The 17,934-nt window shown below is 45.7% G+C and overlaps 1 protein-coding gene across 12 annotated transcripts in view; it reads right to left on the bottom strand.

Annotated features, from left to right (window-relative positions):
• Window positions 1-17,934, bottom strand: part of KPNA1 (karyopherin subunit alpha 1) — a 181,911-nt gene that overhangs the window by 111,954 nt on the left and 52,023 nt on the right. For all 12 annotated transcript variants that reach the window (XR_012154830.1, XR_012154829.1, XR_012154835.1 and 9 more), the window contains 2 exons: window positions 14,421-14,528; window positions 8,096-8,195 (listed from right to left, as the gene is read on the bottom strand). Coding sequence is in view for 7 of the 12 variants with exons in the window: in XM_073310977.1 (XP_073167078.1) it covers window positions 8,096-8,195; window positions 14,421-14,528 (208 nt within the window). In the remaining 5 variants the exon portion in view is untranslated. The remainder of the gene's footprint in view (window positions 1-8,095; window positions 8,196-14,420; window positions 14,529-17,934) is intronic.

The raw sequence follows: 17,934 nt of genomic DNA on the forward strand, positions 1-17,934 counted from the left end.
AATGAGGGAGGCAACCTAGTAACAGAGGATGTGGAAAAAGCTAATGTGCTCAATGCTTTTTTTGCTTCTGTCTTCACTAACAAGGACAGCTCCCAGACTGCTGCGCTGGGCATCAGAACATGGGGAATAGATGGCCAGCCCTCTGTGGAGAAAGAGGTGGTTAGGCACTATTTAGAAAAGCTGGACGTGCACAAGTCCATGGGGCCGGACGAGTTGCATCCGAGAGTGCTAAAGGAATTGGCGGCTGTGATTGCAGAGCCGTTGGCCATTATCTTTGAAAACTCGTGGCGAACGGGGGAAGTCCCGGATGACTGGAAAAAGGCTAATGTAGTGCCAATCTTTAAAAAAGGGAAGAAGGAGGATCCTGGGAACTACAGGCCAGTCAGTCTCACCTCAGTCCCCGGAAAAATCATGGAATCAATCCTGAAGCACTTACATGAGAGGAAAGTGATCAGGAACAGTCAGCATGGATTCACCAAGGGAAGGTCATGCCTCACTAATCTAATCGCCTTCTAATGATGAGATTACTGGTTCTGTGAATGAAGGGAAAGCAGTGGATGTATTGTTTCTTGACTTTAGCAAAGCTTTTGACACGGTCTCCCACAGTATTCTTGTCAGCAAGTTAAAGAAGTATGGGCTGGATGAATGCACTATAAGGTGGGTAGAAAGTTGGCTAGATTGTTGGGCTCAACGGGTAGTGATCAATGGCTCCATGTCTAGTTGGCAGCCGGTGTCAAGTGGAGTGCCCCAGGGGTCGGTCCTGGGGCCGGTTTTGTTCAATAGCTTCATTAATGATCTGGAGGATGGTGTGGATTGCACTCTCAGCAAATTTGCGGATGATACTAAACTAGGAGGAGGAGTGGTAGATACGGTGGCAGGTAGGGACAGGATACAGAGGGACCTAGACAAATTGGAGGATTGGGCCAAAAGGAATCTGATGAGGTTCAATAAGGATAAGTGCAGGGTCCTGCACTTAGGACGGAAGAACCCAATGCACAGCTACAGACTAGGGACCGAATGGCTAGGCAGCAGTTCTGCAGAAAAGGACCTAGGGGTGACAGTGGACGAGAAGCTGGATATGAGTCAGCAGTGTGCCCTTATTGCCAAGAAGGCCAATGGCATTTTGGGATGTATAAGTCAGGGCATAGCGAGCAGATCGAGGGACGTGATTGTTCCCCTCTATTCGACATTGGTGAGGCCTCGTCTGGAGTACTGTCTCCAGTTTGGGGCCCCACACTACAAGAAGGATGTGGATAAATTGGAGAGAGTCCAGCGAAGGGCAACAAAAATGATTAGGGGTCTAGAACACATGACTTATGAGGAGAGGCTGAGGGAACTGGGATTGTTTAGTCTGCAGAAGAGAAGAATGAGAGGGGATTTGTTAGCTGCTTTCAACTACCTGAGAGGTGGTTCCAGAGAGGATGGTTCTAGACTATTCTCAGTGGTAGAAGAGGACAGGACAAGGAGTAATGGTCTCAAGTTGCAGTGGGGGAGGTTTAGGTTGGATATTAGGAAAAACTTCTTCACTAGGAGGGTGGTGAAACACTGGAATGCATTACCTAGGGAGGTGGTAGAATCTCCTTCCTTAGAAGTTTTTAAGGTCAGGCTTGACAAAGCCCTGGCTGGGAGGATTTAATTGGGGATTGGTCCTGCTTTGAGCAGGGGGTTGGACTAGATGACCTCCTGAGGTCCCTTCCAACCCTGATATTCTATGATTCTATGACTTAAACGGCTCTTAAAATCGATTTCTGTACTCCTCTCCAGCAAAGGGAACAGTGCTAAAATCAACCTTGCTGGGTCGAATTTGGGGTAGTGCAGACGCAAATCGACAGTATGCGCCTCCGGGATCCATCCCAGAGTGCTCCAATTTAACCCGTCTGGACAGCACTTTGAACTCCGATGCACTAGCCAGGTAAACAAGAAAAGCCCTGGGAATTTTTGAATTTCATTTCTGTTTGGTCAACGTGAAGAACTCAGCAGCACAGGTGAACATGCAGTCCCCCAAGAATTGCAAACGAGCTCCAGCATGGACCGAAAGGGAGAAACTGGATCTGATTGCTGAATGGGGAGAAGCATCTGTGCAGGCCGGACTCCGATCAAAAAGAAGAAATGCAAACATACTTGCCAAAATCTCACAGGGCATGTTGGAGAGAGGTTACAACAGGGACACACAGCAGTGCCGCATGAAAGTTAAGGAGCTGAGGCAAGCCTACCAAAAGACAAAGGAGGCAAATCGTCGCTCCGGATCAAAGCCCCATGCAGCTGATCATAGAACCAGCATGTATGGCATTCTAGGAGGGGACCCTACCACTACCCCACCGTTGTCTGTGGACACTTGCAAAGGTGGAGTCTCAAGCAACATGGAGGAGGAGGAAGAGGAGAATGAGAATGCGCAGCAGGCAAGCGGTGAATCCTTTCTCCCCGACAGCCAGGACCTTTTCATCACCCTGGAGCCAATACCCTCCCAAGGCGGGATCCCCGACCCTCAAGTTGGAGAAGGCCTCTGGCGAGTGCACATTTGTAACTACGGTACAGGGTTTAAAAGCAATAGTGTTTAATGTTTGATTTTCTCTGAAGAACTGGGATGCATTCGCAGCCAGAACAGCTACTAGAAAAGTCTGTTCGCATGTCTGGGAATGGAGCGGGAATCCTCCAGGGACATCTCCATGAAGCTCTCCTGGAAGTACCCTAAAAGTATTCTAGAATCATTGCAGCACAAAGCATGGCAGCAAATGGTCCTGGGTTTTGGTCGCATTCATAGAATCATAGAATATCAGGGTTGGAAGGGACCCCAGAAGGTCATCTAGTCCAACCCCCTGCTCAAAGCAGGACCAATTCCCAGTTAAATCATCCCAGCCAGGGCTTTGTCAAGCCTGACCTTAAAAACCTCTAAGGAAGGAGATTCTACCACCTCCCTAGGTAACGCATTCCAGTGTTTCACCACCCTCTTAGTGAAAAAGTTTTTCCTAATATCCAATTTAAACCTCCCCCACTGCAACTTGAGACCATTACTCCTCGTTCTGTCATCTGCTACCATTGAGAACAGTCTAGAGCCATCCTCTTTGGAACCCCCTTTCAGGTAGTTGAAAGCAGCTATCAAATCCCCCCTCATTCTTCTCTTCTGCAGGCTAAACAATCCCAGCTCCCTCAGCCTCTCCTCATAAATCATGTGTTCCAGTCCCCTAATCATTTTTGTTGCCCTTCGCTGGACTCTCTCCAATTTATCCACATCCTTCTTGAAGTGTGGGGCCCAAAACTGGACACAGTACTCCAGATGAGGCCTCACCAATGTCGAAGAGAGGGGAACGATCACGTCCCTCGATCTGCTCGCTATGCCCCTACTTATACATCCCAAAATGCCATTGGCCTTCTTGGCAACAAGGGCACACTGCTGACTCATATCCAGCTTCTCGTCCACTATCACCCCTAGGTCCTTTTCTGCAGAACTGCTGCCTAGCCATTCGGTCCCTAGTCTGTAGCTGTGCATTGGGTTCTTCCGTCCTAAGTGCAGGACCCTGCACTTATCCTTATTGAACCTCATCAGATTCCTTTTGGCCCAATCTTCCAATTGGTCTAGGTCCTTCTGTATCCTATCCCTCCCCTCCAGCGTATCTACCACTCCTCCCAGTTTAGTATCATCCGCAAATTTGCTGAGAGTGCAATCCACACCATCCTCCAGATCATTTATGAAGATATTGAATAAAACCGGCCCCAGGACCGACCCTTGGGGCACTCCACTTGATACCGGCTGCCAACTAGACATGGAGCCATTGATCACTACCCGTTGAGCCCGACAATTTAGCCAGCTTTCTACCCACCTTATAGCCTTCAAGCAACATTCAAGCAACATTCGGTCTATATCTTTGTGTTAGCCTCACAAGTGTGATATCATTCATGGTCACCTGGTTGAAATAAGGCAATTTTTGTAAGGGAACAGTAAAAGGACCCCGTTCATGCTGGGTTGTTTGCACTTGGCTAAAAGGGATCATCCCAGAGAATAGTCACACGGTGGGGTGGGGGGAGGTGTGTGCTGCACATCCACCCGAAAACCACAGCCCCTCCTTTTAAACGTGAAACCCAGCTAGCATTGCTTGCTATGGGAAAGGATGGCGCTGCAGTTTGAAACCATTCCCACATGTTATGAAGGTGGAAGAAGCCAACCCCGCGTACCATTTGCCTTACCATGGCTGCATGGAAACCGAATCCTGTTGCCCAACCGTGTGTGATGTGGCACCATACCGGTAGGCGCTCAATATAATAGGTAAAATGTGTAAGCACATGTGCTGTCAGCTGTGAATTGCTTGATTCATTGTGAAAGAGTCTCCCTTTTATTCTCAGAAATGTATCATCTTAAATTTTATCTCCCTTTTTATCTCCTCCCATGTGCAAATGTTTCTAGGCTCCCCCTATCATCTCCGTCCCTGAGGTTATCACAGATTAGAAGGCAAAAACAACGCACTCGCAAGGACACGTTTTCCAAGCTCATGCAGTCCTCCCACACTGATAGGGCACAGCTGAATGCATGGAGTGTTAGAGGCTAGGAATAGCATTAAGTGAGCACGAAGAGCAGAGGCAGCAGTGCAAGGAGTGGAGGCAGGAGGCGATGCTAAGGCTAATAGGGGAGCTAACTGACATGATGAAGCGTCTGGTGCAGCTGAAGGAAAGCCAACAAGAGCACAGACCCCCACTGCATCCATTGTACAACCGCCTGACCTCCCCCCCAAGTTCCATATCCTCCTCTCCCAGATGCCCAAGAACGCGGGGGGGAGGCTCCAGGCACCCAGCCACACCACTCCAGAGGATGGTCCAAGCAACAGAAGGCTGTCATTCAAACAAACAGTTTTGATTTGTAGTATGGCCTTGTCCTTCCCTCTTCCCCCACCCCACCCGGGCTACCTTGTTAGTTATCTCACTTTTTTTTTTAATTAATAAAGAAAGAATGCATGGTTTCAAAATAGTTACTTTATTTCAAAGGGGGGAGGATGGTTGGCTTACAGGAAATTAAAATCAACAAAGGGGGCAGGTTTGCATCAAGGAGAAACACACACAACTGTCACACCATAGCCTGACCAGTCACGAAACTGGTTTTCAAAGCCTTTCTGATGCGCAGTGCGCCTACCTGTGCTCTTCTAATTGCCCTGGTGTCTGGCTGCTCAAAATCGGCCGCCAGGCAATTTGCCTTAACCTCCCACCTCACCATAAATGTCTCTCCATTACTCTCACAGATATCATGGAGCACACAGCAAGCAGCAATAACAATGGGAATATTGGTTGCGCTGAGGTCTGACCTAGTCAGCAAACAGCTTTTAAACGTCCAAAGGCACATTTTACCACCGTTCTGCACTTGCTCAGCCTATAGTTGAACTGCTCCTTACTACTGTCCAGGCTGCCTGTGTATGGCTTCATGAGCCATGGGAGCAAGGGGTAGGCTGGGTCTCCAAGGATAACTATAGGCATTTCAACATCCCCAATGGTAATTTTCTGGTCTGGAAAGTAAGTCCCTTCTTGCTGCTGCTCAAACAGCCCAGAGTTCTTAAAGACACAAGCGTCATGCACCTTTCCTGGCCATCCCACGTTGATGTCTGTGAAATGTCCCTGGTGATCCACCAGTGCTTGCAGCACCATTGAGAAGTACTCCTTGAGGTTTACGTACTGGTTGGCAAGCTGGGCCAGTGCCAAGATAGGGATATGCGTTCCGTCTGTCGCCCCACCACTGTTAGGAAAATCCATTGCAGCAAAGCCATCCACCCTGACCTGCACATTTCCCAGAGTCACTACCCTTGATAACAGAACATCAATGATTGCGTTGGCTACTTGGATCACAGCAGCCCCCACAGTAGATTTGCCCACTCCAAATTGATTGTCGACTGACCGGTAGCAGTCAGGCGTAACAAGCTTCCACAGGGCTATCTCCACTGGCTTCTCAACTGTCAGGGCAGTACTCATTTTGGTATTCTAGTGCTTCAGGGCGGGGGAATGCAACTCACAGAGTTCCAGGAAAGTGGCCTTATGCATGCGAAAGTTTCACAGCCACTGGGAATTATCCCATACCTGCAAGACTATGCAGTCCCACCAGTCTGTGCTTGTTTGCCAGGCCCAGAATCGGTGTTCCACTGTATCAACCAGCCCCCCTGCCGCCATGATGTCCCAATTGCCACAGCCCGTGCTTTCAGAAACGCCTGTGTCCATGTCCTCCTCACAATCATCCTTGTGCTGGCCTCCCTTAGCCCGATTCTGCATATATTCCAGGATAATCTGTGAGATGTTTACAATGCTCACAACAGCAGTGGTGAACTGAGCAGGCTCCATGCTTGCCGTGATATGGCATCTGCAGGAGAGCAGAGTTGCAGCGGAAGCGGTGGATGACAGATGCCACAAGAATAGATATTTATACAGAACGACGAGAGGACCTGCAAGGTGGATTCGTGGCACCAGGAGAGCAGAGTTGCAGTGGAAGCGGTGGATGACGACAACGTGGAGAAATTTGTTATTGAGACTGAGCTCATTTACAAGAGCAGGAGAGCAGAGTTGCAGTGGAAGTGGTGGATGAGGATGGTTAGCAGTCGTACTGCACCGTCTGCTGACAGCAGCACCCAGGACACAACAGCAGCAGTGATGCTAAGCTGAGCGGGCTCCATGCTTGCCATGGTATGGCGTCTGCACGGAAAAAAGGCGCGAAACAATTGTCTGCCGTTGCTTTCACGGAGGGAGGGGCGACTGACGACATGTACCCAAAACCACCCACGACAATGTTTTTGCCCCTTCAGGCTTTGGGAGCTTAACCCAGAATTCCAATGGGCGGCAGAGAATGCGGGAACTGTGGGATAGCTACCCACAGTGCACCGCTCCGTATGTCGATGCTAGCCACGGTAGTGAGGACACACTCTGCCAACTTAATGCGCTTAGTGTGGACATACGCAATCGACTGTATAAAATCGATTTTTAAAAATCGACTTCTATAAAATCGACCTAATTTCGTAGTGTAGACATACCCTTAGATTATAAACTCTTTGGATCAGGGATTGTTCTGTCACATGTGCCTAGTCTAATGGCCTAATCAGAGCTTCTAGGTGCTACCACAATAAATGAATGATTAGCCTCTCAGGTGGAGGGTATCAGTAGCTATGAAGCTGACTGTGACCCTGAAGTGGGTTAGTTTCCAAAAAAGCACACAACACTGGTTACAGTGAGGATCCATAACAGTAATGCCATGAAACAGAGCAAGCCACACAAGGAGGAACTAGAAATAAAACCCCCAAACCTTTCTTTTAAAATAATGAAGAACAAGCAAAACAAATAAAAAGAAAAAAGAAAAGGAGGATGGTGGAGGATTATAGATTCCAAACCAGACGAGACAGCAGCAAGACAGGAACGGTCAGACCCACAGAGACTTTTTACCTATCACACTGAAAATTTGGTTCTGAGCTGGGGCATTCAAGTAGTCTTAATAATCAATGCTTTCTAAAAGGCTCTAAACCAGCACTCCCTGATGGGCATGATCATACGGGAATCTGCAGAGGCATTTGCTCAAGATGTAGGGTTGTTGGTTTTGAATAAGCATGTTCAGGAAAGTTCCTATACATGTTGTGAAGGAATTACTGCCCTGATGCTAGAATATGTAGTGAGACTGGCAGGAGTTTGAAGATATCTTTCATGTCACAAAGAGAGTTCACTACCCTGTTACTAGAAAAGTGAGTGAGGGGGGGATTTGATAGCAGCTTTCTACTACCTGAAGAAGGGGGGTGAGGGGGGTTCCCAAAGAGGATGGAGATAGGCTGTTCTCGGTGGTAGCAGATGACAGAACAAGGAGCAATGGTCTCAAGTTGCGGTGGGGGAGGTTTAGGTTGGATATTAGGAAACACTATTTCACCAGAAGGATGGTGAAGCACTAGAATGGGTTACCTAGGGAGATGGTGGAATCTCCATCCTTAGAGGTTTTTAAGGCCCAGCTTGACAAAGCCCTAGCTGGGATGATTAGTTGGGGTTGGTCCTGCTTTGAGGTCTCTTCCAACCCTCATCTTCTATGATACTAGCTGGAATATAAAACATATCCCCCCACTTCAACATTACAACTCTAAGTAGCTTCAGTACTCACCTTTTGAAAGTAGCTTCCGGAATTTCTGAGTGGCTGAAAGCTGCTGCTCTGGGCTATTGGAGAAAATCATCTCAATCATATCAGAGGTGATGACGGCACTCTGGGATTACACAGGAAAAGAAACTAGTAAATTTTGGATTGAATTCAGAGGGAAAAGATTAGAACAACATTTGCCAAACTGTGCTATTGAGTTTATTACTATGTAAGAAGCTAGCCAACAAAAGTTATATTATTGACTCTTAGTGTGATCATTCAAAGGGCTTTAGATGGTAGCGTGCTAATTTGTGAACCCTTCATCTCCAGAATCCAAATTTTGTTTTAAACTATATGAGCAAAATTAGCAGACATTTTCCACATCACAAAACCACCATATAATTGGCAGTCTCTTATCAGGAGAAGGAAGCTGAGGATTGAAATAGTAAAATTGATATATGGGTGTTTGTGAGTATGAGGAACCAGCTTCTGCTGGCTAGGGTAAGTTATTGTCTAGACCTGTCTGTTATGTTTGCTTCAAGCCATTTTTGTAGCACCACAATTCACACAACCTGTAATTTTAAAGAAGTAAAAATGGTTTTAGTTCTGGTGAAAGACAGACAACCCTGATGACTGAATTCCTGAGCATGAACATCACAACAGCAGTCCTAGCTTTCCCACACTACTCTGACCAGTGTCCTTCAACTTTGACCTGGAGATTTTGTCTACTGCAAGAAAAAAGTGGATGCACAGTTCACCACACATGCAGGTCCACAGATGGAAGGAGTAGTGTAGAAAGGGCTCAGATCTTCTGACCACCATGTCATAGAATCCTACTCTAAGACGGAGATAGATGAAACTGATAAAAATACCTGAGCTTTCCCTGCACTTTCACTTCCAATAGTGAAGAATTACTGGTCTATATTTTGCAAGATGGGTAATTTAGGAGAAGAGGAGAGTTAAATTTCAACAGTCCACTCTCTCTGAGATTGTTATGGATGCTAATTTGAGATATTTGCAATTGTAGTTTTTAAAATTAGCACCTATTTAGACTGACACACCCTCTCATGCTTTTATTCATTCTCCTGGTTCATTTCACGTAAGCTTTAGAACAAATGGTTACAGCTTTCTGTCACTACTGACACGGGACACATTTTAGGAGAGCTAGCTTATGTGAGTCTCTATACCCCGTTACGGATCCACTGAACCATCCAGGTTACTCCATTAATGAGTTTTTGGCAGAGCAAAGCAAATCTGCACACTCATTTCAATGACATTTCTCTGTATGTAATGCAGTAATTTTTGAAACTACAACCACTGAATTCCAAAATGTCAGGGAACGTTCTAAACATCAGCGGGCAGATCCCTAGTGATTTTGGTGAAAATCAGTGACTCTTCTCAAAAAGAAAAGGAGTACTTGTGGCACCTTAGAGACTAACCAATTTATTTGAGCATAAGTTTTTGTGAGCTACAGCTCACTTCATTGGATGCATACTGTGGAAAATACAGAAGAAGATGTTTTTATATACACAGACCATGAAAAAATGGGTGTTTATCACTACAAAAGGTTTTCTCTCCCCCCCACCCCACTCTCCTGCTGTTAACAGCTTATCTAAAGTGATCACTCTCCTTACAATGTGTATGATAACCAAGGTGGGCCATTTCCAGCACAAATCCAGGGTTTAACAAGAATGTCTGAGGAACCGGGGGGGGGGGGAGGGGGAGAATAAACAAGGGGAAATAGGTTACTTTTTATAATGAATCAACCATTCCCTGTCTCTATTCAAGCCTAAGTTAATTGTATCCAGTTTGAAAATTAATTCCAATTCAGCAGTCTCTCATTGGAGTCTGTTTCTGAAGTTTTTTTGTTGAAGAATTGCCACTTTTAGGTCTGTAATCGAGTAACCAAAGAGATTGAAGTGTTCTCCGACTGGTTTATGAATGTTACAATTCTTGACATCTGATTTGTATCCATTTATTCTTTTACAGTGAGACTGTCCAGTTTGCCCAATGTACATGGAAGAGGGGCATTGCTGGCACACGATGGCATATATCACATTGGTAGATGTGTAGGTGAACGAGCCTCTGATAGTGTGGCTGATGTGATTAGGCTCTGTGATGGTGTCCCCTGAATAGATATGTGGGCACAGTTGGCAACGGGCTTTGTTGCAAGGATAGGTTCCTGGGTTAGTGGTTCTGTTGTGTGGTATGTGGTTGCTGGTGAGTATTCGCTTCAGGTTGGGGGGCTTGCCTACAGACAGATTGATTCATTATAAAATGTAACCTATTTCCCCTTGTTTATTCCTCCCCCCACCCCGTTCCTCAGATGTTCTTGTTAAACCCTGGATTTGTGCTGGAAATGGCCCACCTTGATTATCATACACATTGTAAGGAGAGTGATCACTTTAGATAAGCTATTACCAACAGGAGAGTGGGGGGGGGGGGGGGGGAAGAGAAAACCTTTTGTAGTGATAAATACCCATTTTTTCATGGTCTGTGTGTATAAAAACATCTTCTGTATTTTCCACAGTATGTATCCGATGAAGTGAGCTGTAGCTCATGAAAGCTTATGCTCAAATAAATTGGTTAGTCTCTAAGGTGCCACAAGTACTCCTTTTCTTTTTGCGAATACAGACTAACACGGCTGTTACTCTGAAACCTGACTCTTCTCAGGGTCCCAAGACTGAGTCACCTTAATACCCCACACATCCAGCGTGAGAAAGACTTGCTTGTGCTCAACTGTGTTTCACCTCCCTGACACTACCAGTCTGAGAGCCACTCAAGCACCCTCCTCTGGGCTATGCCAGCCCTTACGTTGCCTTTGAGGTTAACAGTAGGTGTGCCCCAGTCCCTGAGCCCCTTTGAAGAGTTCCCCTATAGCGTCCAGTCCCTTATCCACTGAACATTCGCAGACAAACCAGATCAGTCGTTTCTAAGGGACCAGTGAACACGCCACCTTGTATGATTCAACTCAGGATCAGCCCCTAGTTTAATATCAGACAGTTACATATATTTACAGTGAAAACAAGTTTATTATCAAAGATTCAAGAAATAGTGAGTAAGGATAATGAAAACAAAAGGTTACATATTCAACAAAATCATAACATGATTTCTAGAGACTAAACTGAACAGGCTAACCTTCTGTCTTAAGAAATTTATCTCACCCCAAATGTCCTTTGCATCATTTTCACAGAACCATAGAATATCAGGGTTGGAAGGGACCTCAGGAGGTCATCTAGTCCAACCCCCTGCTCAAAGCAGGACCAATCCCCAACTAAATCATCCCAGCTAGGGCTTTGTCAAGCCGGACCTTAAAAACCTTAAAGGAAGGAGATTCCACCACCTCCCTAGGTAACGCATTCCAGTGCTTCACCACCCTCCTAGTGAAAAAGCTTTTCCTAATATCCAACCTAACCCCCCCGCCCCCCCACTGTAACTTGAGACCATTACTCCTTGTTCTGTCATCAGCTACCACTGAGAACAGTTTAGATCAGGGGTCACCAACCTATGGCATGTGTGCCAAAGGTCGCACATGAGCTGATCTTCAGTGGCACTCTGCTGCCTACCTGGGTTCCATCCACCAGCCCCGCTCAGCCCGCTGCCGGCCTGGCTAGACAGACCCCCAGGCTGGCAGCGGGCTGAGCAGGGCTGGCGGCTGGAACCCTGGCTGGCAGGGGCCGGCAGACGGAACCGCAGACCGGCAGTGGGCTGAGCCACTCAGCCAGCTGCCGGTCTGGGGTTCCGTCCGCCGTCCCCTTGCCAGACAGGGTCCCGGCCACCAGCCCTGCTCAGCCCGCTGCCAGCCTGGGGACATTGCAAAACTCAAAGGAAAAGGAAGGGCAAGGATCACACTAAACTGATAAGATCTGCATTTTAATTTAATTTTAAATGAAGCTTCTTAAACATTTTAGAAACCTTATTTACTTTACATACAACAATAGTTTAGTTATATAATATAGACTTATAGGTAGACCCCTTCTAAAAACATTAAAATGTATTACTGGCACACAAAACCTTAAATTACAGTGAATAAATGAAGACTTGGCACACCATGTCTGAAAGGTTGCCGACCCCTGGCCTAGATCCATCCTCTTTGGAACCCCCTTTCAGGTAGCTGAAAGCAGCTATCAAATCCCCCCTCATTCTTCTCTTCCGCAGACAAAACAATCCCAGTTCCCTCAGCCTCTCCTCATAAGTCATGTGTTCCAGTCCCCTAATCATTTTTGTTGTCCTCCGCTGGATGCTTTCCAATTTTTCCACATCCTTCTTGTAGTGTGGAGCCCAAAACTGGACACAGTATTCCAGATGAGGCCTCACCAATGTCGAATGGAGGGGAATGATCACGTCCCTCAATCTGCTGGCAATGCTCCAACTTATACAGCCCAAAATGCCATTAGCCTTCTTGGCAACAAGGGCACACTGTTGACTCATATCCAGCTTCTCGTCCACTGTAACCCCTAGGTCCTTTACTGTAGAACTGCTGCCTAGCCATTCGGTCCCTAGTCTTTAGCAGTGCATGGGATTCTTTCTTCCGTCCTAAATGCAGGACGGCACTTGTCCTTGTTGAACCTCAAATTTCTTTTGGCCCAATCCTCTAATTTGTCTAGGTCCCTCTGTATCCTATCCCTACCCGCCAGTGTATCTACCTCTCCTCCCAGTTTAGTGTCATCTGAAAACTTGCTGAGGGTACAATTCACGTCATCCTCCAGATCATTAATTAATTTTAACCAAGGCTAGTTGTAATCCCATTTTCGTGAATGGGAATTGCACTGCCCGATTACTTCTTAGTGCGGGATGAAGGAGCGTCTAGTGGTGTTCTTACAACTACAATACCCACCTGCTGAAGTAAAGAAACAGATCGACAGAGCCAGAAGAGTACCCAGAAGTCACCTAATACAGGACAGGCCCAACAAAGCAAGTAACAGAACGCCACTAGCCATCACCTTCAACCCCCCCAACTAAAACCTCTCCAGCGCATCATCAAGGATCTACAACCTATCCTGAAGGATGACCCATCACTCTCACAGACCTTGGGAGACAGGCCAGTCCTTGCTTACAGACAGCCCCCCAACCTGAAGCAAATACTCACCAGCAACTGCACACCACACAACAAAAATACTAACCCAGGAACCTATCCTTGCAACAAAGCCAGTTGGCAACTCTGTCCACATATCTATTCAGGGGACACCATCATAGGGCCTAATCACATCAGCCATACTATCAGAGACTCGTTCACCGGCTCATCTACCAATGTGATATATGCCATCATGTGCCAGCAATGCCCCTCTGCCATGTACATTGGCCAAACCGGACAGTTCTATGTAAAAGAATAAATGGACACAAATCAGACATCAAGAATTATAACATTCAAAAACCAGTCAGAGAACACTTCAATCTCTCTGGTCACTCGATTACAGACCTAAAAGTCACAATATTACAACAAAAAAACTTCAAAAACAGACTCCAACGAGAGACTGCTGAATTGGAATTAATTTGCAAACTGGACACCATTAACTTAGGCTTGAATAGAGACTGGAAGTAGATGTGTCATTACACAAAGTAAAACTATTTCCCCATGTTTATTTCCCCCACCCCACCCACTGTTCCTCACACGTTCTTGTCAACTGCTGGAAATGGCCCATCTTGATTATCACTACAAAAGGTTTGTTTTTTTCTTCTCCTCTCCTGCTGGTAATAGCTCACCTTAACTGATCACTCTCGTTATAACGTGCATGGTAACAGCCATTGTTTCATGTTCTCTGTGTATATAAAATCATCCTCCTGTATTTTCCACTGCATGCATCCGATGAAGTGGGCTGTAGCCCACGAAAGCTTATGCTCAAATAAATTTGTTAGTCTCTAATGTGCCACAAGTCCTCCTGTTCTTTTCACTTTGCTTTACAGCGGCAAAGTTTTGACTGCTACTTTAGTCCAGGGCTCAGATCTAATACCAGGCCTCTGATACAAGGGCTTAAATTTCAGGCCTCCTGCCTACTACTACTACATATTGGCAAGTTTCTCTACATCACTCAGCCTCAGGAACAAAATCCATGAAGAGTTGTTTCAGACAGCACATTTTACCTAGAGTTTTCTCGGAAAACTAACCAATCAAACCCACACTCTTTCCACCATGTTTCTCTAGAGCAATCTGATCCATTACCATGTATGTTGTATCTGTCCATTTTAGAATATAAACTCTGAGATTAGTCCATACATTGTAAGGTGCCAATCCTGCCTATGGCACTATCTACCACGATCCACCTACCTACCAACCATTTTATTTACACACATACACAAACACACCCAGAGAGAATATGTATGCAGAGATTCTGAAAGCATTATGCTCACTTACAGAAGTCATCTCCATGTTGTTCAGCTGAGCTTCATGAAAACCTCCATCTGACATCACTTCCTCCTCTGCTTCTTCCTCAGCTGTAGCAACATTTCTGCGCTTAAATAACTAAAGAGGAAAAGACCTGAAGTTAGTATCAGCAGTACAGAATCCAAGGCTAGCTTACTTTCAGAATAGCACAGTAGGCTGCAATAGCTCCGACAGCCATGATCTCCTAATTGCTGTGCAGAACCAAGTTGCGACAGGTGCACATGGAATATTTCAAGATTATTATATTGAGATGTGACAGATGCTATGGAACACTAGAATATCCAAAGACATTATGTTAAATTTATAAATGATATATGTACTTTTATGGGCTTGCCACTAATTGTATTCCTGGTTCAATGGATGAGCTCAAGGATGCTTTCTACAGGAACTAAAAGCACTAAGGGGTAATTAATGTAAAACTTAAATGCTGAATCAATGCAAGTAACAAGCCTTATGAAGCTTCACCCGCCCCCCGGTGGAAACAACACACAGATTAACATGACCTGGCCTTAACAGACAATGGATTTGAACCTTCATAAAATATCAGCCCTGACCAGAGGACTTGTTCACTCACCCTTGAGACAAGAACTAACATGAGACTGTGACCAAGAAAGGCAGGCCCTGTGGAAAAGACCTGGAGCACTTTAAATCTCCCAGAATCTCCCTATGGAAGACAGATTGTCATCTAGTAAACAAGGCATGCACATAATCTGTTTGTTTTTAAGATATTTTCTCTAAAATGCTTTTGTTCTGAATAAATAGTACTTTGATTTAGGACAGCTGGTTGGTTATTGCCCCTGGGAGAACAACTGCAAATGCTGAACTGAAGTCAGATCTGCTGAAGTGACCACAGTTACTTGCAAGAGTTTGCAGCCTAAACTCCAGTCTGGAAGGAGAGGATCATGGGATTCTGGTTCACGAAAGGTAAAAACTACAGACCCGAGACTAACAGGGATGCCCTCATGGAGATCATAAGGGGGACAGAGGTGCAATTAACTCAGGAACTGAGACAAATATATATGCTAAAAGTTGTGGTTTCAAAAGAACACTGGAATCAAGTAAGTCAATGGACTTCTGAGTCACTAGAGGAAACAGTCAAACTCAATTTAAAACCAAAGGTTAGTAGAAGATTAAAAAGGATTTAACAAAACCTAGTAAGAAAAGTCTAAACACTTGCATTTAAATTAAAAGAAACAACTCTTCCCCTGAAGGTGCTAGAAACGCAAACCCAACAGCATGACTGTAACAGAAAAGAACAAACTGTTCCCATCAGAAACGGACCAGAAACAAAGTCAAATGCAAAAGAAAATAAGCACATTATGATGAGCAGATTACATTCTAAATTTTTATTCATCTGACTAATCTAAGGCCTTGTCTACATTACAAACGTAGGTCAAACATACAGTTGCCACAGTTAGTACATCTCTTGTGCACATGCATACTTGGTGCCTTGTGTCAGCAGTGCTTGTACTCACCAGGATCACTTTTACTGATGTAATGTGGTGCACCATGGGTAGGTATCGCAGCATACAATTCGCCAGCATCCACAGCACTATCTTTGGGGAAGTTTTGGCAATGCATGATGGGGCCGAAATGAGCCGTGCAGGGGTGACCAGGAGTATATGGTCAGCTTCCCAGTTTGCAACGGTCTCCAACCTATAATGTCATCTGTATCCCATAATTTTTGCACCTTTTTTAAAATCCCACAATCCCACGTGACCGTCCTTGCCGTTTCCCACCTCCAGCAGAAGCATGGAACCTGCACAGCTCTGCACCGCTGCCAGGAGCGCTGCAAGCACAAGGTGCACAATGCTGTAGTATTTGCAGAGTCCCAAGAAGAGCCGCAGGGCACATGACAATTCCTTGGAGGACAGATTGTTGTAGGCCATCGCAAGAACCAACTCAAAGTTGCGGGTCAAATTCACAGAGCAGCTGCAGACGGTGGTGCACCACCTCTGGGCCCAAGAAACACACACTGGCTGGTAGGATTGCATCAATACCGCAGGTTTGGGATGACGAGCAGTGGTGGCAATCTACATTCCTAGATTGGTGTGCCAAACTCACCCCAGCCCTCCAGAGCAGGGACACGAAAATGAGAGCTGCACTGCTATCATCACTCACTTCTCCGATGTCACTGTGGAAACTTGCAACGCCAGATTGCTACTGGTCAGTCGAGAATAAATTTGGAGTCGGGAAATCCACTGTGGGGGGCCTTTGTCACGCAAGTATGCAGGGCCATTAATCATCTCCTACTAAACAGGAGTGTGACTCTCAGCAACATGCAGGATATAGTGGATGGATTTGCAGCAATGGAGTTCCCAAACGGAGGTGGATCAATAGATGACATGCATATCCCTATTTCTGGCACCAGCCCACCTTGCCAGAGTACATCAGCAGAAAGGGTCACTTTTCTATGGTTATGCAAGTTCTGGTGGATTCTAAAGAATGCATCACCGACATCAATGTGAGCTGGTCAGGGAAGATGCATAACGCTCACATCTTTAAGAGCAAAGGGCTGTTCAAAAGCTGCAAGCAAGGACTTTTCTTCCTAACCAGCAGGTTACCATTGGCAATGCTGAAATGATCCAATCATCTCAGCACCACCAAGGAATGCTTTACTACTGGCTCAGCAAATGCAAAATGACAGTTGAATGTACCTTTGGTCATTTGAAGGGACACTGGCATTGTTTATTCACAAGATTGGACCTCAGTGAGAAAAATATCCCCATGGTTATAGCTGCCTCTGGGGTTCTGCATAATATCTGCGAAGCAAAGGGGGAAGTTTCCACCCAGGTGGAGCAGCTCCTTGCTGAATTTGAACAGCCAGATACAAGGACTACAAGTAGAGCTCAGCGTGGAGCCATACGGCTCAGGGAGTCTTCGAAAGACCATTTTACTAGTGGGCGACAGCAGCGTAAGTTGTCGTGTGCTCTATCTGGCACGCTCTTTTTTGCGGCCTGGTATGAATGATGTTGATTGCGGTACACGTAGGCATATAAAACATTGTCAAAGCACCTATTAATTTTGTTTGTGAATTATTTTGAGTTGTGTGACACTGTGCAGAAACAGGTCATTAGTCATTTTCAGAACAGCTGAGCACCAGCCAGCACATGTTGTGAACTAATAAAGACGAATTATGTTTCAAATGCTTTTATTCTGTAACAAAATCAGTGAAATTAAAACCAAAAACAAACTTCAGGTAATTTAAAAACACATACATCGAAAACTTACTAGAAAACCTAATAAACTAAGAGAACAGAACTAATGAAGGGGAAAGAACATTCTTGTCCATCTAAGCTACACCTACAGCAATCATGGCTTTCACAGCTCAGTGTATGAGAAGCTGTGATTGTCTTTAATGTCCCCTGGGGCGGGGGAGCCATAGTGCAGAAGCACCTAATGTCATATGGAATGTTGGGGGTAGGGGGAGGGTGGGGGAGGCAGGTATGGGAGGTTCTGATATTGAGTCTGATATTAATGGGCT

This window comes from Lepidochelys kempii, chromosome 1, assembly GCF_965140265.1.
Source record: "Lepidochelys kempii isolate rLepKem1 chromosome 1, rLepKem1.hap2, whole genome shotgun sequence".
NCBI lineage: Eukaryota > Metazoa > Chordata > Testudines > Cheloniidae > Lepidochelys > Lepidochelys kempii.